Source organism: Vulpes lagopus, chromosome X (assembly GCF_018345385.1).
Source record: "Vulpes lagopus strain Blue_001 chromosome X, ASM1834538v1, whole genome shotgun sequence".
Classification (NCBI taxonomy): domain Eukaryota; kingdom Metazoa; phylum Chordata; class Mammalia; order Carnivora; family Canidae; genus Vulpes; species Vulpes lagopus.
In genome coordinates this window covers 1,127,685-1,150,306 of record NC_054848.1, presented here as the reverse complement: position 1 = coordinate 1,150,306, position 22,622 = coordinate 1,127,685, and the positions used below count along the sequence as shown (strand labels likewise).

The 22,622-nt window shown below is 49.7% G+C and overlaps 1 protein-coding gene across 4 annotated transcripts in view; it reads left to right on the top strand.

Moving 5' to 3' along the window:
- The window catches only part of DHRSX (dehydrogenase/reductase X-linked), a 193,621-nt gene that overhangs the window by 113,114 nt on the left and 57,885 nt on the right, over positions 1-22,622 (top strand). For all 4 annotated transcript variants that reach the window (XM_041740181.1, XM_041740180.1, XM_041740179.1 and 1 more), the window contains exons 5-6: positions 5,303-5,510; positions 12,521-12,728. In XM_041740181.1, the coding sequence (XP_041596115.1) occupies positions 5,303-5,510; positions 12,521-12,728 (416 nt within the window). The remainder of the gene's footprint in view (positions 1-5,302; positions 5,511-12,520; positions 12,729-22,622) is intronic.

The following is a 22,622-nucleotide window of genomic DNA, read 5'->3' as shown; positions in this document are numbered from 1 at the left end:
AATTATCCAGATGCCCCGGAAGCATGTTCCCCAGAAGCTCTTCTGAAAACCACCTGGCCTCAGGTGTCCTCGATGGTGCAGATGGCGGATCCAAGTGGATGGTACTTTCCATCGAGATCCGTTGCTCATTATGGAAACTCTCAGGAAATGATTGGATCCTTGCCATCGTCACGGCGTATGGGGTGGGCGATGTGTTTGCCTTTTATGGTAACGTGGAGAAAGTTATTCCACAATGGAAATGGGTATACGGAGCCTGGGCAAGCCATGGCGATCCATCCACATGATGTGTTCCCCATTGTGTTCACATTGAAGAATTACTTTGGATACTCATATTTGTGCCTTCGATTTCAACATTATCACTGGCTCACATGTGACTGTGCATTCACTACCCCCGCGCCCCAGTCCCCATGCACCTGTGGGTTCATTTCCACCCATCTTGCCTGGAACGACAGATGTTCATCAACCTATAGATAGATTTTTCCCAGTGTCCTTTTGCAAGGCACATGCACAACTCTTCCCTGTTCGTGTTTTATGGGCAGAATCAGAACGCTCATTGCTCCCTTCCAGAATGTTCTACTCCTCCATCCCCCACATTTGCATATCCCTCTCCTGACTACCACGGTTGCCGGCTTCCAGGCATCTTTGGTTTTGCTTTCTGTGATGCCACTAATGCATATGTCCACAAAATCCAAAGCTTGGACAGGGACAGTAGCTCTGAAGGTAGGAGTAGCAGTCATTCCCCAGAGTGGTGGTGGCATTTCTGAAATGTTCCTCACGTCGTTCTGGAGTGAGGAAGCCTTCATCTGGCCCATGTGCCACCAGACAGAAAGTGCTTTCTTCCCTCTCTTCTTTCTGTCTTTCTTGTTTTCTGCAAGGCACACGACACTCTCTCCTCTGCCGCGCTTAGGGCGTACGTCTTCTGTTTCCTTGTTTTGCTTCATAAAGAACAGCACGTGGCTCTGCATGCAGGTCCACTCACCAATCAAACGCATGGCTCAAAGAGCAGATTATTTTTATTGCTCCTTTTCCTGCTTTCCAGTTGGCAAAGGGAGATACCAAGGTCTCAGTAATGCTCAGTCTCAAGGGACAGCCCTCCGAAGCGCTCATGTGACAGCAATATCTCAAAAATACAAATGCACCTCCCTGGATGCACAGTTAAAATTCCTCCCTCAGCACGGAGGAGACGTTCCATAAATATTATCGTCTGAGATCAATGATGTTCTGCACAGGCAGGTGTCCGGGACATTTTGCCTTAGAATTAGAGATGAACGTGAAGTGTCTCAGTATGCGACATAATCATGGATTACGAGTGTGCAGGGGATCCCAGACGGCTTTGGCTATGGCCTCCATGGTGCCGAGAACCCCCACCTCGCTTCCATGAGCCCGGGAATGGATTGGACACTCCAGGAGGTGACCAACTGTAGGCACGGCAGTGATGTTCTCGCCACTCTTTAAAAGCACCCTTGTCCCCGATGATGCTGCTAAAACGCCAAGAATTTGCTCCAAAACCGGTTTATGATTTCTGGAGTAACCTTGAACTCGTTCTTTGCCCAGAGCATCATTATTGTCAAATTCTTAAGAGTGTGGATCAGTGAGTTTGCGCTATGATCTGTCACCAGAAACTTGTGTCAGACGAGGATGCATGCTGGCATTTCCCCTCGGGCTGGACAGTTACCCCACGCTTACTTGTCGGGGACGTTATCACGGATAATCCATGACAGAAACAGAATGAGTCGGATATGGTAAGCCTTCGGGCCATTGGGCTCCGGTTGTCCTTCAGCTCCTGTGTGCGCTCACTGGACCGCTGACGCCCCTGAAACAAGTAGCACTAATGAATCCAGCGGTTCAGCCCGGGGGGGGGGGGGTGAAACCCAAGGTCCATGCAGCTGCCCCAAGGGTCAGCAGAGCAGAGTCCCCTAGCTATTTTCTCTGCTACCATCTTGCAGGCACTCGAAGGCCATCACGAGGAAGAGAATAACCCACAATAGTTATTTATTTTACGACAGATTGTCTTTAACTAACCAGATGGAAGCCCTGGGACCTCACTGCAGGTTAGCACCCCAAAATTCAGAATAATCCTTAGTGAGCCCCATAACCCCCACAGATGCCCCTATTCCATTATGTGGGGTTTTCCAATGAATTTGGATACTTGGAAGGCTGAGTTTGGTGACAAACCTTTGTCCCACGAGATGGGGCTCTCCAATGTGGAATTGGTAATGCACGCATGCAGACGTATTCCAGGAATCAATAATGGGCATGCAGGAACATTCTAGGAATCGATAATGGGCACACACTGATATTCCAGGAATTAATAACTTATACATGCAGGGATATTCCATGAATTGATAATTTAGTCATGCACTGATACTCCAGGAACTGATCCTTTATGCATGCAGTGATATGTCCGCAATTGATAATTTAGGTGTGCAGTAATACTGCAGAAAGTCCTAATTGAGGCATGCACGGATATACCGGCAATCGATAATGGGCATACCCTGGTCTTACAGGAATTGGTCATGTAGTCACTCCGTGATATTCCAGAACTGGTCATTTATGCATGCACTGATTTTCCCCAAATTGGTAATTTACCCATGAAGCAATGTTCTAGGAATTGATAATTTCGTCATGCACGAATGTGCAGGAATTAATAACAGGCATGCGCCGGTATCGCAGCAGTTGATAATTTAGGCATGCACGGATATTCTAGTAGCGACCGCTGTGCTATAAATCCGAATCCGAATCCCAATCCGAATGACTCAAAAATGAACATTTCTATTGCTTCCAATTTGGGGGGTAGAGGAATCTGCGCGGCTCTAGCTCTGGGTGTCCCTCGAGCTTCGATTTACATGATGGCTCACCCGGGGCTGGGTGTCCAGATGGCTTGCTTCAGTGCTGGGAGGTTGGCGCTGCCCAGTGCTCGGGCTCAGCGAGGACGGTTGACCAGATGACTGCCATGACTTCTCTCCAATGTGGCAGCCTCAGGGGCACCAGCCAGTCTTCAGTGAAGCTGGTTCTCCCCAGAAGCAGCGTTCACAGCCAGGTAGGGCCTGCAGGGTCTTTCCTGACCAAGCCTTGGAAATGGGCTGGAATTGCCATCACTGCTACCTTGTACTCAGCACAGAAAGCTGCACGAGGCGGCCAAGATCCGAGGGATGATGGGACACAGACTCCGTCTCCCGACCAAGCAGGAGTCAGAAACGTATGCAGGCTCCTTTGCAGCTGCCTAGAGCTCGGGTCCTGTCCCAACCAGCCTCGCAGAAGCCGGGAGTTCGAGGTGAGCCAGGCTCCCCCGGCGAGGCATCTGAGTCCCCGAGGCACGGACACAGCTCCCCGTATCCGGCTTCATCACGCGCAATATGATAATCAAGGAAATGGCATCAGCAGGGAGGCGCTTACCTGTTCTCAAAATGCCAGACTTCACACCCACTTGAAGGCTCGGGTTCCAGGTGCCCTTCGGGAATGCGTTCTTAGCTGACTTGAGGACCTGTGTGTTTATTCTTAAATACACCTTTCACTGAATGTATTCTAAGACCCCACGGGGCTTCATTTGCGCGTGTATGTAGATCTCATCCCTGCGGGTCTGCGAGAGCTAAGCTCAGGGGATCCATTTTCAATCCGCTGGATGGGTTTTCAGTCTGCTGGGCCTTCCGGGAGGTGGCGGAAAGCACTTAGCATCGCAGAAGGCGTGTGTGTGGGATGCAGGCCACGGGCTCTCATTTCCACCTCTTTAAAGTGACTGCACCCCCGACTCCATACTCCTGCCGTGATCCCCACAGCCCGGATCAGACATTTCCTTTACCCTGAGTACCTCACAAGTGACAAGCCTGCATGACGGCTGGACGTGTAGGGGCGTGAATGCACAGAGTGCGTCCTGCATTCCTGCATGGCCGCTGGTGTGCGGCGGCGTGCCGTGTGGCCTGTGTGTGCAGGGAGGGGCCTCGCAATCCAGCAGAGAACTCCACACGTATGCAGAAGCACTGATGATTGCATGTGGAGATGCATCTGCACGCACACCTAACACACGTGTACATATGCAAATGCATCTATGTGTCCACATGAAAGACGCATGAACACAAACACGCACACGGGTGCAAACACACCTACCTAGAGAAGCGCGTAGACATGAAATACAAGCACATGCAAATGTGCGCACAAATAGATATGCCCGTGTGCGTGCAAAGCAGGCACGTATATGGACTCGTTTGGAAATTCCAAACATGCGCAAGCAAACGTGGGAATGCATCCATTATCCACAAATATCTTGGCGAAAACGTGAAATGCAAACGCAGAAGGATGTTCAAACACCTTTGCCGACACAGTTACAAGCACATTCACATGTGTAAACACACACATAAAGAGACACATAAATGCATAACTGGGCATATGCAGATGTGCCTGGAAACGTCTACGTGTATACGTTTACATGTTTGTGTGCAGCTGCATGTGCACATGGATGCAAGTGCCTGTGAGCACATATGCACGTGTACTTATGCAGACATACCTGCAATATATGCACAAGTACACGCAGGATTGCACCATGTGAGATACACATACAGGTACATACGTGCCGTCCGACAGATGGACGCTGAAGCAAGCTGGGCTGCTCCAGGACACGGACTCGTACGGACCAGGCGTGTTTGCTGCGCGTCCGAGAGGTGGTGTCCACGGAAAGGATGTAGGGACGGGAGGTGGGTGACGGGCGATGAGGTGACTGGGTGACGGGTGCTGAGGATGGCACTTGAGGGGATGCGCACTGGGTGTTAGACTGTATGTTGGCAAATGGAATTTCTTTTAAAAAAAAAGTAAAATAAAATCTAAAAGCAAATAAATAAATAAATAAATAAAAGGACGCAGTGACGGGCAGTCAGCTGGGCTTTGCCCTGACGGGCGTGGGGACGTAGTGAGCTTAGGGGAGGATGCATACGGCAGGCACAGGCAACATGCTCTTACGAATATGTTGGTGAGGTAACAGCCAACAGGGCTGGCCTGGGGTCTGGGGCGGGGGCGGCCGTGTGAATAGTTGGGTCAGTACTTTGCAGGGGGCAGCCTGGGGGTCGAGCGTGAGCGCCCCTATGTGTGCAGGGAGCTCCTCCAACAAGCGACTGTTTGTGCGGACGGCTATTGTGTCGTGTCGGGAAGAATCAATGTCCTGGGGCTGGCGCGGAGTGCGGGTGGGCAGCCTTTGTGGATTTAGGACCAGGAACCCTGGGCTGGCCGTGAGGACCACGTGTCCCCCCCCACCCCGTACCGAGCCCGTGTGTGGAGCGGCTCCCCCATGTCCCTGCAATCCCCTTCCTTGCAGCCGGGGTGATGATGGTCCCTGAGAGGACGACCGAGGACGGCTTCGAGGAGCACTTCGGGCTGAACTACCTGGGCCACTTCCTGCTCACCAACCTCCTGCTGGACACGCTGAAGGAGTCGGGAGCTCCCGGCCGCAGCGCCAGGGTGGTCACCGTGTCGTCGGCCACGCATTACATCGGCGAGCTGGACATGGATGACCTCCAGGGCAGGTGCGTGCTCGCGGGAGGCCGCGCGGGGCTCGGGCTTGCGGTGGGCCTCGCCCGGGGGACGCGGGGGGGCGCGGGGCATGGTGTGCAGCTTCACGGGAACCGGCGCTCCCCTCCGAGCAGGTTGGTCAGACACCTGTCGTACCATAAGCATGACCACTAGCTGCTAATTATCCACCGTTTTGCTCTGAAGCGCCTCATGGGGACCAGCCCATGACTACGGCACACAAATGCCCTCGCCTAAATACTCCCGTCTTCATTTTACGCCTGATGAAACCAAAGCGTATTGAAAAATGAAAATCTTCCTGGGGCACCTGGGTGGCTCAGCAGTTGAGCATCTGCCTTCAGTTCAGGTCGTGACCCTGGGGTCCTAGGATCGAGTCCCACGTCGGGCTCCCTGCATGGAGCCTGCTTCTCCCTCTGCCTGTGTCTCTGCCTCTCTTTCTGGGTCTCTCATGAGTAAATAAATAAAATCTTTCAAAAAAATCCTCCTAATGTTACTAGACAATCACGCATAGAGTCTATATTCCATCCCAGGAAATAAGTACGCAGAACAGAACAAAACCACCAATTTGGACTCCGCTCCATTGTCAGAATCACTAAAAACCTCCCAGCGAACATTCTGTGGTGGTCTCTTACTGCACCCCACAATGCATGTCTTGTTTTCCGCGTTTTTTTAAATTCTAATTTTTCTTATCGAGGTGCAATTGCTATATACTCAAAAATTACATTTGTACCTCAATATTCTAATCCTAATTATGACATCATAATTATGACATACATAGCAACATTATAATGTGATTATAATTGTGATATATGTCACAAATAATTTAAGTATAATTGTTCTATACCATATGTATGGCATTACAGTGTCACAAATATGATTGTTATGTGACATTATACATTATAATGTAATTATAGGTGTTATATACTGTCACACATGTTTTAAAGAGTATGATTGTTATATAATATATATGACATTATACTGTTGTCATTGTAACTTACACATTAAAAAGTTGTAATGTGGGATCCCTGGGTGGCGCAGCGGTTTGGTGCCTGCCTTTGGCCCAGGGCGCGATCCTGGAGACCCAGGATCAAATCCCACATCAGGCTCCCGGTGCATGGAGCCTGCTTCTCCCTCTGCCTGTGTCTCTGCCTCTCTCTCTCTCTCTCTGTGTGACTATCATAAATAAATAAAAATTTAAAAAAAGTTGTAATGTAATGGAAATTATATATCTATCATGTCATGTCATAATTGCTATTATACATGTTATATTGTTTCATCGTCACAATTGTTATATGTGTCACGACGTTATCCTGTTATAATAATCATACAATGTGACTAACGTGTCACAACATTGTAGTGTTATAGTTATACAATGTGACATTATATGTGTCACGACATTATCCTGCTATAATTATCATACAATGTGACGATATACGTATCACAACATTATCCTGTTACAGTTATACAATGTGACGTTATATGTGTCACATTATCCTGTTAACGATTATCATACAATGTGACGTCATGTGTGTCACGATGTCATCATGTTATAATTCTTATATAATCGACCTTATGTATGTTGTCACATTACAATGTGATAATTACGATCGCCACCTAATGTGACATTCCGTTAGTGTTGGGGGGACAAGGAAACGATTGGCCAGTGGCACGAATCCCAAAATCGTCATCATACTAATTGCTAATTGCACTTAACGTGCATCATCGTCAGACCACGTGCATCTTACGCTCCTGCTGCTTAGCTGTGCGGTGTTATCATTTTTATTTTTATTTTTGGTAGAAAGACACAAGTTGGGCGTGGACCTGGGCGTCTGAAGCAATGACATCTTCTCCTTTGCAACTGCCGGGGGCCAACCCCCTAACTCCGTGTGCCGCACCCAGGTGACTCCTGGTGGCCCAGGAGGCACCACGTTCCCATCTGTGTTTCGCGCTCTCTGCTCCTTAAGGAGAAAGGAGTCCCCGAGTGTGACTGGGGTGCGAGCTTGCGTTTGTGTGGGCAGCCGTAACTGTGTGCGGAGGAAATGCCCTGCCTGCGAGGCCCCCGACCCCTGGTCCGGGATGTGTGCGGGCTGGATGCTCTCGGCGCCCCGAGGGACAGGGTGGCCCAGCCATGCGGCCCCAAGGGGGGGGAGCTTTCCAGCTTGTGTTTATGCATGGCAACGCCCCATCCTAGGTCTTCCAGGGAGTTCTCAGCCATCTGTTAGCCAGCCTGGCTCCTGGGTGGGTGGGTGAGTGGGGTCTCTGCTTGTGCCCTGGGGGCAGGGACCACCCTCCCTGGGATTTCCCCTGGGGGCAGGAGTGAGAAAGTGGATCCGAGGTTCTGTGGGGGAGCAGGTGGTCTCTGAGGACGGGCATGGGGACGGGGCTGCCCAGGTGCTGCAGGATGAGCCTGTGCAGAGAGGAAGCAGGGGAGCCAACGCGCGGGGGGTGGCGGGCATGGACGGCCGTGCTGGTGAGGCGGCTGCATGTTAAAATTCGACAACCCCTTGGGCTTCAAACCCTCTGCTTTCCCACGTGAAGAAACTCGATCCTCGCTTTCCCCCGGGTGTAGACACAAGCTGGCCAGTTACTGATCGCTGCCAACACTGCTTTGCTGGAAACTCACAGAGAAGAGGGGCGGACTCTCTTGAAAATTGTAAATCAGTGCAACGGCCTCGTGAAGAAGTGGATAGCTTTCTTAAAAAGAAATGAGTTTCACTTTGGGGGAAAGGGGTGAAAGTGTCATTTAAGTTAAAAACATCTCGATAAATATTTATAGATGGTTTACACGTACGACTGAGAGAGACAGGGACGTAGATTCATTTAAGGAATTGGCTCAAAGATCAGCGCGGCAGCCAAGGCCAAGATCTGCAGGGTCGACCAGCAGGCTCAAGATGCAAGGAAGAGTCAGTGTTGCCATCTTGACCCTAAACATGGATAATTCAAGTAGGATTTCCAAGCTATAGTGATGAGGCCACATTCTTCTTCTTTGGAGGAGACCTCCATGTTTCCTCTTAAAACCTTCAACTGATTAGATGAGACCCACCCAAGTGATGGAATGGGAGCTGCTTTACCCTGAATCTCCTGATGTCAGCGTTAATCCCATCTAAGAAAATACCTTCGCGGCGACGATTAGACTGGTGTCTGAGCAAGCCACTGGGCAGCGTATGCAGGAGGCTCTTGCGGCTACACCACGGCTTGTCTGAGTGCCCGGCCTCCCTCGGCCACGGGCTCCTCTGTGTAAACCTGAAGAGTGAGTATCCGTGCATTGTGTGGCCATTTGTAAGGACGTTTTCACAGCCCGTAATGTCACTCGTTGGAAACCCGGGGCTCTCAATAAATTCCCCCAAGTGTTCACGCGTTTCTGCACTGCCCTGGGATTGCGTTACACGCCGCTGACGTGCCCACCGTGTTAAATCAGCGACGGCGTCGCACGTTTGCACGAGGCTGCAAATTGGCACGTGGGCGCCAACGTCCCCAGGGCTGTTTCTGGGGCGTCCCTTTGTGCACACGCAGAGGCCCTTCCTTGCTCACGGGATTTCCTGAGCCCCTGCTGCGCGGTCCGTATTCCCACAGTCCTCGGGAATATGAAAGGTGGAAGGCCAGGGATGGGCGCCACATGACACGTGTCCGTCCCACTAATGGAAAACGTGGTCTGGAGGTGACAGGTGACTAGCCTTGCCTCAGAACAGGTGCCGTTCATCCTTGGTCCCGAAGAGACTGATCGGGGTCAGACCCGGGGAGCATCTGGGCTCACGGTCGCAGGTGGACTTTCCATCATCATGTTGCTTGTGCCACGTTAATGTCCCACAAGGGAGATCTCACACCTTATTCACATGATGTGAGTGTGACACCCTCGGTTGTGTTGCCTTCTGCACGCCTCTTTATCGAGCTGAAAATGTGCGTTTCAAACACCATGAGCGACCTGCAAATTCAGAGACACCTGAATTTTTTTTTTAATTTCAGTAAGAAAACTCGATAAATTGCGTTTTTCAGCAGCTCGAGATACTCTCTCAGAAATCCCATGGTCCTGGGCACAACTTCTACGATGGTTGAGGGAGTTTGGGAAACCCACTCCTCGTGAAACAATGAAAAATAACAGAAAAGGTCCGCGGGTTTCTAGGACGGGAGGGTGTTGATTGTCCCACAAGAGGTTGACGGGCAGTATAGGGCAGCTTGGCGGAGAAGGAGCCCTGTGTGCCGGCGTGGGAGTCGTTAAATAACCCGTGAAACCACATAGAAACTATATCGACGGACATGGTGTAGACAGGAGTGTGCTCCGATCTGACTTAAAGCAGAACTTCAGAGGAATTCACGAATCCTACCAAAGTAACCCTTTAACTGCTGTTAGTATATATGTTTATTAACCTTTTCAGAACTAACCCTGTCCGGAAGCCCAGACCCCCTTTCGTTGGTCTCCTCACACCTCCACCATTTACCAAGTGTTCGTAAATTGTAAATAAACCCAAGTCTAATTTTTTTTCTTTTTTCTTTTTTTTTTTATTTATGATAGTCAGAGAGAGAGAGAGAGAGAGAGAGAGAGAGAGGCAGAGACACAGGCGGAGGGAGAAGCAGGCTCCATGCACCGGGAGCCCGACGTGGGATTCGATCCCGGGTCTCCAGGATCGCGCCCCGGGCCAAAGGCAGGCGCCAAACCGCTGAGCCACCCAGGGATCCCCCGATAACGTTCTTTATTCACTGAAAACAGGGATCTGTGTTTACGGGTCTCGATTCTGCTCTGTGACAGCGCTTATTACAAAAGCGAGTCCCTAAAGACTGGCCTTGAGATCGGAGCCACGCGGCCGCGTCCTGAATGACTCCGCTCATTGTCAGGCGGCGAGGGGCGCCGTGTGGTCCTGGTTGCGCCCGCGGATTACCCGTGAGCGTTCAGTGCCTTCGTTGTCTATGGCGCCCGGTGCCTTTCTGGGCTATGGGGTTTCATTGAGGACCAGCGTCAGCGGGGGCATCGCGTCCTCCTGTTAATTGGACCTGAGGTGGGAGTGTCATTTCCCCATAAACCCACGGGGACGGGGTGGGGGTGGAGGATGGGGGTGGGAACCTCCCGGAAACAGCTGGTCATCACCTACTTTCTTCCTGCCTCGTGTAGAGAAACACAGACGCACGTACTGGACCCCCCACCCCGTCCCCGCTGTGTGTTCCTAACGTTCCGGGTGCTCCCCTCTCCCTGCTACCCTGTAACACCATCATCACTCAACGCCTCCGTTGGCCCCCGACAAACATGCGTATTGGTGTTCCCCACCGTTTATAAGGGCCGCGTCCCAAGCAATGGTGCCAGAGGAGACCCCGACGCTCACGTGCACATGGCGCGCAGGTGGCCAGAAGCCAAGATGAAAGTCGGCATCGATTTCCATGCACTTCATCACCCCCTGCTTCCTGGGCCCGCATCTTCTTCCCTATGGGAAGCACATAGGACACATTTCCAAAAAAAAAAAAAAAAAACCCAAGTCCGTTGACCATAATTGAGGGGTTGCAGCTCCTCTTGTGTCAGGGACAGAATTTGCACGGTCTCCACCAGCCTATATTAGTTCTTGTAATCCGTCCCTATAAAAAAGGGCACGTTTGGGATCATTTTGGCAATCGCTCGCTGGCACGTTGGCCCGGTTGGCACCCTTTGCTGACCTGCCGTCCTTGCACCGGTCGCTGAACTTGCCCGAACCCATAGAAGGTGCGCCCGCGAGGATGAGCTCTAACACACGGTGTGCTAGCACCTGGGTGCTGATGACGTGTGGATGCAGCAGGTGTGCCTAGCACAGCCTCTGCTGGGGATGCTGATAACGGGCGTGGGGTGGGGGCGTGCATGTCCATCTGCAGACACGGAGGGGCCACGGGAAATCTGCACCTGCCTCTGAGTGTCGCGTCAACCGAAAACTGCTCCAAAAATAAACATTCTGGTTAAAAATATGAGGATCGTGTGCCTTGCACGTCATGAGGCCACAAGGATGGTAACGTTGACCTCACTCCAATTCCCACTTCTGTATATTTACTGTGAAACTTTACTGAGCGTGTCGGTTTTCGGAAAAATGAACATAGAAACAAGTGTCACATGCGGACGGGTCGTATTTATGCCAAGCTTTTGGAGCTGGCTCTCAGCTCTGTTTTTGCCTTCACATTAAAGGCGGGTGGTGGGGGATCGCCCCATCCTTACGATCACTGGGATGCTGGACTCTCTGTTCTGTTCTGGGGCATCAGGTCAGCAGCCTGGGTGACATCCCGGGTGATGGAGCCTCAGGGTTGTACAAACTGGAAGAACCATCATGAGCAGAGGGAGTGGAAACCAAACGTCAGAATAGCCTAGGGGAAGACCGCAGGTGGGAGACTGTGTTCCCAGACAGGTGAGGGACCCAGGCAGGTGAGGGACCCAGTCAGGTATGGGCCTGGCAGGCGGGTGACACAGGCAGCTGAGGGACCCAGGCAGGTGAGGGACCCAGGCAGGTATGGACCTGGCAGGCGAGTGACACAGGCAGGTGAGGGACCCAGTCAGGTATGGGCCTGGCAGGTGAGTGACACAGGCAAGTAGGGACCCAGGCAGGTGAAGGACCCAGGCAGGTATGGGCCTGGCAGGCGAGTGACACAGACAGGTTAGGGACCCAGGCAGGTGAAGGACCCAGGCAGGTATGGACCTGGCAGGCGAGTGACACAGGCAGGTTAGGGACCCAGGCAGGTGAAGGACCCAGGCAGGTATGGGCCTGGCAGGTGAGTGACACAGGCAGGTTAGGGACCCGGGAAGGTGAGGGACCCAGTCAGGTATGAGCCTGGCAGACGAGTGACACAGGCAGGTTAGGGACCCGGGCAGGTGAGGGACCCAGGCAGGTATGGCCCTGGCAAGTGAATGACACAGGCAGGTAGGGACCCAGGCAGGTGAAGGACCTGGTCAGGTACGGACCTGGGCAGGTGAAGGACCTGGTCAGGTAGGGATCCGGGCAGGTGAGGGAGCGTGCAGGTGAGAAATGCATCGACGTCTTACCCACGTCCTGCTTTCCTTCCCCAGCCGCGGCTACTCCCCGCACGCCGCCTACGCCCAGAGCAAGCTGGCCCTGGTCCTGTTCACCTACCACCTGCAGAGGCTGCTGGCCGCCCAGGGGAGCCCCGTGACGGCCAACGTGGTCGACCCCGGGGTGGTCAACACAGACCTCTACAGACACGTCTTCTGGGGCACGCGTCTCATCAAGAAGCTCTTCGGATGGTGGTTTTTCAAGGTAGGCCTCCCGCGCTTACTTGGCTGTGCCCGCCTCAGGTCCACGGCCCCACAGGTGGCCACCCCCAGGCCACATACCAGCCGTGGTCGGGTGCACACTCAGAAGCATGAGGATCCCTGTGTCCCGGGTTACAACACTGAAGCCTCGCGCTACAGCCTCCCCGTGTGTGTGTGTGTGTGTGGGGGTGGGTGTGTGTGTGGATTCAAGCACGTATTAGGATTTTCTGAAAGCACATGCGATTTTGGCTCTGCTTTCCCCCGGGCGGAGGCATCTGGGCGTGCTTTGCACACCTGCGTGTGTCTCTAAGGAGCCTCGCCTCTGTGCATCCCTGAGCATCCCTCAGGGAGGATGCAGGCTGCCTCCGTTAAACAAACACAAAGTCGCACAGAAGGCCCCTTGCAGGACTCACATGGTCCTCCCCGATGTGCCCCGGGTCCCACGGAGGGTGATGGGAGACCTTTGCCCAAAGATGGGACAGTCCCCATGTGGGGGAAGCGCATGAGCTTCTGACACGTGGGGCTGAAGCCAGCAAGTCTCATCCTGCAGAGACCCAGATGGTGCATGAGATGCACCTGCCGCCACGCACACAGCTTGAATTCTGCACGGCGTGCAGTTGTGCACAGCATTTCAAGCCACCCCAAATCCCACCTGTAGGAGCTCCCTGGTGCTGCTGCTTTGTCAGCGGGACTGTCATCCTTCCCAATCCGTGTCCCCGCTCTCCCATCAAGCAATGGAGGTTCTGTGATTATTGGCAGGCACGTCCGCGTCGGTCTGCAGCTTCCTTCATTGCTCCAGTTTAGATTCTTGCTCCTTTCTCCCCCATGGGGCATCTCGTGTGACAATGACAATGAAAGGAAGCACGCAGCCGTGGGATCCGGGCACCGCTTCCAGCTCCCAGGGTCCTGGTGAGCACATGGTATTCATTCTTCCGCGGCGGGGTGGTGTCCGTGAGAAAGGAGAAAGGACGAGGTCCAGGGCCATGGAGGGCAGGATGCGAGGCTTCGGGGGCGGTGACCGCGGTGAATTCACCACCTTGGGGCTCTACACATGCACCCCCATATTGGGGCCACATGGGAACCCAGGTCCCAGTCTATGGAAGTCATCCTGGGACTTGCGGCAGGGGGTGTTGGCGGGGAACACTGGCATCTGGCCTCAGCCTGCTGTCAATCACCCAGCTCCCCTCTGCAGTTCCACGTAAAATCCAAATCCCCTTTTATGGACATGACTTTCTTGAGTGAATTCTTTGAACACGTCCTTTGCCATTTTGTTTTCCCCACGGCGGGGGGGGGGGGGGGGTGGCAGGGGGTAGGGCTGCTGGCTCAGAATAAAAAAAGAAAACAGAAAGAAACAAAAACCCTTTCTATATAATGAGGGATATTTAAGCATGCGTCTCCTGTGGCACATCTCCTCGCCCCCCAATTTCTCGTCATTTATGGTCTTCAACGGGGTAATTTAAGCCAAAATCGAGTCAAAGGCGTTAAAATTGGTTGTCCGTTCTCTCAAGAGGTCGAGTTTCGCTTTGAGGCGTTGTGAAGACTTCCTACTTTCAGGGCTATTATCATGTGTGGAAAATCCCCCTGCAGCAGGTGTTTGCAGGGAGTGATGCTGGTCCCTGTGTGTGCAGAAGCCCATCCTTCCTTCTCTGCTGATCCCACTGATCCCAGAGGGGAAGGGCTCTCCTTTTCTAAATACCTGGATGCTCCTGTCTGTTCTGAATTCACCTGTCTGCTCTGGCCATGCCCTCCCCCATGGCTCTGTGTTCTGAGCTTCCTTCTCTCTTTGGCCTAATGATTTTTCTTTCTTTCTTTCTTTCTTTCTTTCTTTCTTTTTAAGATTTTATTTATTTAATCATGAGAGACACAGAGAGAGAGAGAGGCAGAGGCACAGGCAGAGGGAGAAGCAGGCCCCATGCAGGGAGCCCGATGCGGGACTCGATCCTGGGTCCCCAGCATCATGCCCTGGGCCGAAGGCGACGCTAAACCACTGAGCTACCCGGGCTGCCCCTAATGATGTTTTCAAGATCGACTTTTAGATGATTTGCAGTTTGAAGAAAACAGAGTTGATGATGAGGATGTATCTGCGTATTCACCCAATGTCTCTACATCTGTACATTTAGGCTGTTGCCAGCTTTTTACGATAGAAGAGAACAGAGAGAAATGCGATGGGATAGAATGAAAATGGAAAGAGTAGAATAGGATAGAGTAAGGCTGAATAAAGTAGAGTAGGATTGGATAGGATAGAATAAAACAGGAGAGAGAGGAGAGGGGAGGGGAGGGGAGGGGAGGAGAGGAGAGGAGAGGAGAGGAGAAAATAGGAGAGGATAGAATAAGAAAGAGTAAGATAGGATAGAACAGAACAGGATAGGATCAAATAAGATAGGATAGAATAAAAAAAGAATACTTACAATAGAGTAGAATAAACCAGAATAGGATAGAATAACAAACAATAAGATAGGGTAGGATAGAACAGAGTAGGATGGGATAGAATGAGAAAGAATAGAGTAGGGTACAGTAGGATAGAATAGAATAAAATAAGGTAGGATAGAATAAGAAACAAAAACAGAATAGAATGCAATAGAATAGGATAGAATAAGGAAGACTAGAATAGAATAAAATGGAATAAGATAGAGTGAAATAAAATAAGGTAGGGTAGACTAAGAAACAGTAACCGAATAGCGTGCAGTAGAATAGGCTGGAATAAGATAAGATAAAATAGAATAAGAAAGAGTAGAATAAGGCAGGATAGGATAGAATAAAGGAAGATAGGATCAAATAGGATAGAATAAGGAGGGTAAGAGACTAGAATAGGGTCGAATAAGACAACAGAGTAGGATAGGAGAGAAAAGGAGAGAGGAAACCAAGAGCAGCAGAAGAGGATAGAACAAGACAGGATTGAATAGGATAGGACAAGAAGGAGTAAGATAGGATAGAACAGAACAGAATAGAATAAGATAAAATAGAATAATATAGGACAGGATAAAAAAAGAGTAGAATAAGGCAGGATAGGATAGAAGAGAAGAGAAGAGGAATAGGATAGAATAAAACAGGATAGACTAGGATACAGTAGAAGAGACAGAAGAGGAATAAAATAGAATAAAACAAGATAGGATAAGACAGAGAAGAGAAGAGGAATAGGATAGAATAAAACAGGATAGGAAAGGAGAAGAGAAGAAAAGAGACGAATAAGATACAATAAAACAGGATAGGATAGGATAGGAAAGAGAGGAAACAAAGAGCAGCAGAATAGGATAGAACAAGACAGAATAGGATAGGAGAAGAAGGAGTAAGATGGGATAGAACAAAACAGAATAGAATAAGATAGAATAGAATAATATAGGACAGGATAAGAAAAGAGTAGAATAAGGCAGGATAGGATAGAAGAGAAGAGGAATAGGATAGAATAAAACAGGATAGACTAGGATACAGTAGAAGAGACAGAAGAGGAATAAAATAGAATAAAACAAGATAGGATAGGACAGAGAAGAGAAGAGGAATAGGATAGAATAAAACAGGATAGGAAAGGATAGGATAGGATAGGATAGGATAGGATAGGATAGGATAGGATAGGATAGGAAAGAGAGGAAACAAAGAGCAGCAGAATAGGATAGAACAAGACAGAATAGGATAGGAGAAGAAGGAGTAAGATGGGATAGAACAGAACAGAATAGAATAAGATAGAATAGAATAATATAGGACTGGATAAGAAAAGAGTAGAATAAGGCAGGATAGGACAGAAGAGAAGAGAAGAGGAATAGGATAGAATAAAACAGGATAGACTAGGATACAGTAGAAGAGAGAGAAGAGGAATAAAATAGAATAACACAAGATAGGATAGGACAGAGAAGAGAAGAGGAATAGGATAGAATAAAATAGGATAGGATAGGATAGGATAGGATAGGATAGGATAGGAAAGAAGAGAGGAAACAAAGAGCAGCAGAATAGGATAGAACAAGACAGAATAGGATAGGAGAAGAAGGAGTAAGATGGGATAGAACAGAATAGGATAGAATAGGATAGAATAGAATAACATAGGATAGGACAGGAAAGAAGAGAAGAGGATAGGATAGAATAAAACAGGATAGGCTACGACAGGACAGGAGAGAAGAGAAAAGAGAAGGGAAGAGGAGAGACGAGGAATAGGACACAATAAAACAGGATGCGATAGGATAGAGTAAGAAGGAATAAAATAGGATAGAAGAGAGTAAGAGACAATCAGGTAGGATAGACTAGAATAGAGTAGAGAGGAAGAGGACAAAATAAGAGGGAACAAAGTAGAGTAGGCCGGGCCGGGCCGGGCTGGGCTAGAGTTAAGGGCAGAGGAGAGGAGAACCAGAACCGAAGGTAATTGTCAGGCATTTCTAACTAATCCGGGGTGGGGTGGGGTGGGGTGGGGTGCGGTGGGGTGGGGTGGGCGTTGAGACCTCACACGGCGATCGTCTTTGTCAGAGGACAAGTCCTCTTTCCGCTCATTTGTGTCTTTCTCCAAGCTTGCGACTTTGTGATCTATAATGAAAACACATGTTTGCTCTTTGCCCTGCTCCTGGCCCAGAGCTCCTGAAACCCTTGGAATTTCCGGCGGCTGCGGAGAGCCCGGAGGTCTCTGTTGTCATGTGAATAGGCTGACTTTCGGAAATCCCCTAAGGAGGGGGCCGGTTGCCAGGGGAACCAGCCACGTGATTAGAAGCCTCTGGGCACTTTGTGCCTCACCCCTGACCTCCCGGGAGAGGAGGCGGGGACTGCAGGTTGAATCAGTCCCCGGTGACCAATGATTTAATCCTGCGATAAAGCCTCCCTTTGTAGAAAATGAAAGGTCGGGGTGCAGAGAGCTTCCGGGTTGGTGGGCAGTGCAGGTTTGGGCCGACAGGTGCCCCTGGGGAAGCCATGGAAGCAGCTCCACGCCCGTCCCCACACCTGGCCCCAGGCATCCCTTCACCTTGGCTGTTCCTGAGTTAGAGCCTGTGATAAAAAAACCCGTGATCTAGCCAGTGACCTGCTCCCTGGGCTCTGTGAGTCACCCTGGGAGATCAGTGAGACCCCAGGAGGATGTCCTGGGAACCTCCACTCTGTACCTGGGTGGGTCAGAAGCACAGGTGACAACCTGGATTGGTGATGACGTAGCGGATGACGGGCAGGCTTGTAGGGCTGAGCCCCCTACCCTGTGGGATCTGATGCCATGGCCAGGTAGATAGGTCAGAACTGGGTTGACGTGGGGGGCAGCCCCGCATCTTGGAATTGTGACCAGAACCCTAATGCTTCTCAAGAGGTGTTTCATTGATTCTCCGTAAATGCCTCTACCTTTCCTGTTGGCGTTTGTTGCTAACTGTTTTATGAAGCTGCGATGTTTGATTCTGCTGTGAATAGGTTTTATTCAAAACACTGCCAACCGTGAATACAACAAAATACATTCGATGGTCAGAAGTCACATTGTCACACCACCTGAGGTGCCCGAGCTTTCCCCCCAAATGCACCTGCAGGAACTAACCCACACGTCCGTAGCATCCACTGTTTTCTTCTTTCTCTCATGAGTGTCTCACACGTGTGTGTCTCTGAAATTTGACTTTGCGTTCTTTGACCCCAAGGTAAGTAGAATATCTGTGATTTGCTTTCTTTGCTCAGCAGATTAGTTTCCTGGGGGGCACGTGTAACAAATGACCAGAAGCCAAAGGGCTAAAACCACAGACATTCATCTTCTCCCAGCCCTGGAGACCAGATGTCTGAGTCCAGGTAGGGCAGGACCAGTGAGGTCCAGAGGCTCCTGGGAGGGTCCTTCCTGCCTCTTCCAGCGTCTGAGGCCCCAGGCATCCTCAGGCTGGTGGCCTCATCCCTTCCATCTCCACCTCTGTCCTCACGTGGCTCCTCCTCTGTGTCTGTGTCTCCTCTTCTGTCTCTTACAAGGACCCCTGTCATTGCATGTAGGGCTCATCCTCATCCAGGACGAGCTCATCTCAGGTCCTTCACTTACTTATACCTGCAAAGACCCTATTTCCAAATCAGTGTCGATTCACAGATGCCCGGATTTGGATGCAGGCCTATCCTCTGGAGCCCAACCAGGGCAGTGGGAGCTTTATCAGAAAGCCCCTAGAGCCAGCTCTCTCCCATCAGCTGGTGGAAAAACCAGAAACTGGTGGCCAACATCCTTTGTGTCCTATTGATTCAGAAATGTCAAAACTTACGACCATTTTCAGATTAAACAGCAGCAGAAGAAAGAAAAGACATTAGAATGATTTCTCATAAAATAATAAAACATTGTGGGCAGAGGAGAAAAGACCTATCAATCTCTCCATCGTATCTATCTACCATCTATCTGTCGTCTATGTATCTATCCATGTATCCATCAATCCATGTGTCTGTCATATTTATCTATCCATCCATCCAATCACTTAACCATCCATCTACCTATGCCTCTTATCCATCCATCCATCCATCCATCCATCCACCCATCCATCCACCCATCCATCCATCATATCTATCCATCCATCCATCCATCCATCCATCCATCATATCTATCCATCCATCCATCCATCCATCATATCTTCCGTCCATCTACCCATCCAACCATTCATCCATCTGTCTATATCTCTTATCTATCTGTCTATCTATTATCTCAGATCCTTCACTTCATCACATCTGCAAAGACCCTATTTCCAACTAAGGTCCCATTCCCATGTACTAGGGGCTAGGACTTCAACTTGTGTGGGTTTTTTGGGGAGTAGGGGGGACCAATTTAACCCATAGTTCTCCATACTCATTGTTTAAAATCAATCCCTATGGACGCCTGGAGAAGTAGATTATTTGATCCTGCCCCGGTGGCACCCATTCACATGTATGTACAACACGGTTTCGACCTGTCCTCCAGATCAGAGACATTTGGGGTGTTTCTAGTTCTTTGGGGGTTTCCAGAAATGTTGCCTTGAGGGATCAATCATACATCTCCACATCTGCTTCTATCCCCATTGCTCTAGGGAACCTGGCGGGCTCTGGCATGAGAAGGTTGTAGAAGGTTCTCTCGTCCACGTTTTCCAGAGCATGCCATGGGGCTCTCAAGGGCAGTTTTACCAAAACATGCTGCAAGTACTGAGAATGCCTCTGGCATTACGTCTTTATGGATTCTAATTCTGACTTCCTCTTGTTCATACACTTCTGGTCTATTTAATTAAACTAACTGAATTTCGATTTAATTTTCAAGCCGTATTGAATTTTTAATGTGCAAGTATCATAACCCTCCTCTTCTTTCTAATATGTGTGCTTCTCTTGAAGATGTTCTTACCTACTCGAAAGGCAACTAAATAGTAGGTGGTGTAGGCAACTCATATCTTATTTGCCATTTTGATGGTGAATCGTGTAATGATTCTTTCTTATATATATATATATTGTCATTTGCATATTGTACTTTTTTTAAAGATTTATTCATGAGAGACATGGAGAGAGAAAGAGGCAGAGACACAGGCAGAAGGAGAAGCAGGCTCAATGCAGGGAGCCCGACATGGGACTCGATCCCGGAATTCCAGGATCACACCCCGGGCTGAAGGCAGGCGCTAAACCGCTGAGCCACCCAGGGGTCCCACGTACTGTACTTTCTTATGTACTATGCTGAATATCATTCCCATTTTACATTTCCTTTGAATGAAATATGAATGTTGAATTTTACCCAAAACAAAATAGTTCGCTACATACAAAATTATGGTATTTGTGGCCCACGGGCTGGCCACATGGTTTGTCGATAAAGATTTATTGGCACACGTGCTCATTCATTCACACGTTGCCCGTGTTATAAAGGCCTTGAGATCAGATGGCCACAAAGCGATAAATATTTACTGTTCAGCCATTTATAGAAAGCATCTGCTGAGTTGGATCTACAGAAATGATTACGTTTTTGTTTGCTTTAACTCCCTTATCTGGATAATGTGGATCCATATCTTACTCTAGAATGGGTGGTCCTCAATTTCTAGAATGAGTCTTGCTGTAATGCAGCACTGTTGTCCAGTACACGAGAGGATCCCATTGCCCAGCCACTTCTTTGAGGACTTCTGGATTAATGTTTACCCCAATGCTGTAGATCCCATTCTGTGCTATATTTATCAAGCTGAGATACTAAAGTCCCCTGCAGGGAGCCTGCTTCTCCCTCTGCCTGTGTCTCTACCTCTCTTTCTCTCTGTGTCTCTCATGAATAAATAAATAAAATCTTAAAAAAAAAAAAAAAAAAGAGTAGCCAAGGGAAACTCATACTCGCTGGCCTTGGATCCCAGCTATCAAGACTGTTCTCTTGTGTCTTTGCCCAATGTGTTGGCTTCAGCTCCTTTGTCTGTAAAGCAGGTGGAAAAAGAGCTACCCCACAGGGGTATCGTGAAGATGACATCAAATCAGGATGCGTGGAGCGGGGAGTCAGTGCATGATGTTCATTTGGACAGGTGACCTCTCATGCATCCCTCCAGGTGCAGAGTGATCAAGAATGATCACTGGGGAGTCAGGTGGGCACTTCCCATCATTGCTCCCAGAGCTATGGGGACTCCACTAGTTATCACTCACTTTGAGCATTTCATGATTGATGAAAGGACGAATATGGTGGCAGTGGTCTGTCCTAGTGTCGGGTGCAGGAGGAGAAGGCTTCCTGGGGATGGAGCCTTTGAAGGTGGATTGAAGGTTAAGCAAGGGTCCATGAGCAATGCTGCAACCATATGTCAGAGAGAAAGTAGTTCAAGATGGCGGGTGGTCAAAGTGACACCACGTCAACTGTGTCCCCCATCTGAACCTAAGACTTAGAAAGGATCTGAGCTACCCATGTCTCAGTTCTCCGAAGAGCCACATCTCAGGTATGCCAGGAGACAAGTCTATCATCTGTTACAAGCAGTGGCCACCTTAGGATTTCAGGGCAGGCACCAGTTGAGAAATGTCTGTGACGAGGTAACAGGGTCAGACCCATCCAGCCTACAGAGCATCTGATGGACTGCAGGACATGGGGGCATCTGAGGGCTCTGCTTATAGACCATTGCAGGGGTGCAGGTGGTCCTGGCTGCGGTGGAGAGGGAGAGAAATCATTTTGAACACTAGTTCCAGAGATAAAATCAAGACATCTTGGCTGGTCGATTCTGAGATGTGAATCAGGATAATATGGGGTTTCCGACTCAGGAAAGTGAAGGTAATGGTGGTGCCTGTCAAGACGACGGGGTGATTGGAAACGTCCAAGGAGGGATTTAGGGATGCTCGACCTTGAGTCTCTACTTCCAGGTACCAACTGGGCTGCCGTGAATGCCTGTGGCTCAGAAGACAGCAGAATTGGGTTTTCATTTCAAACATGAAGACACGGAAGGAGAAGAAAAAGGAATCCATAGGCATGGGGGGATGGGCCCAGAGGGAGGCCGATTGAGGACCGAGATGCAGAGGGTTGGGGTCTCCGGAAGAACCGAGATCTGGCCACCCCTTCCCTCTCCTTCCCATCCTCTGCGATGCCCCTCGCTTTGGTAATTTGTTAATTCCGGATAATAATATCTCATAAGACTGTTGTGAAAATTGCCAACATAATATATGTGAAAGCATTTCCAAAACTGTAAAGCGCTCTGTAATTATGTAATTATAAGGCATTCATGTTTCCCTCCAGCCGTACATCGCTTGCAGCTCTATTTAGCACGCTTTAAGTTCCATCCTGCATTTATTCTACTTACTGGGCTTCTTTTTATTATTATTATTTTTTTTCACGTGCTTGTGCCCAACCATCGACCCGTAGCCGCTGCCTGTTGTCAACTCCAAGGTTGTCGGGGTTGTTTCCAAAATTGCCTTTCTTTGCCCCGAGAGCCAACAAAACACTGGTGAGCATTTAATAAGCATTTGTTGTGCTGAATCGAATTGAAACGGGGCTGCATAGCTTCCAGCTCCAGCCGCGGCTTCACGCAGAGAAAAC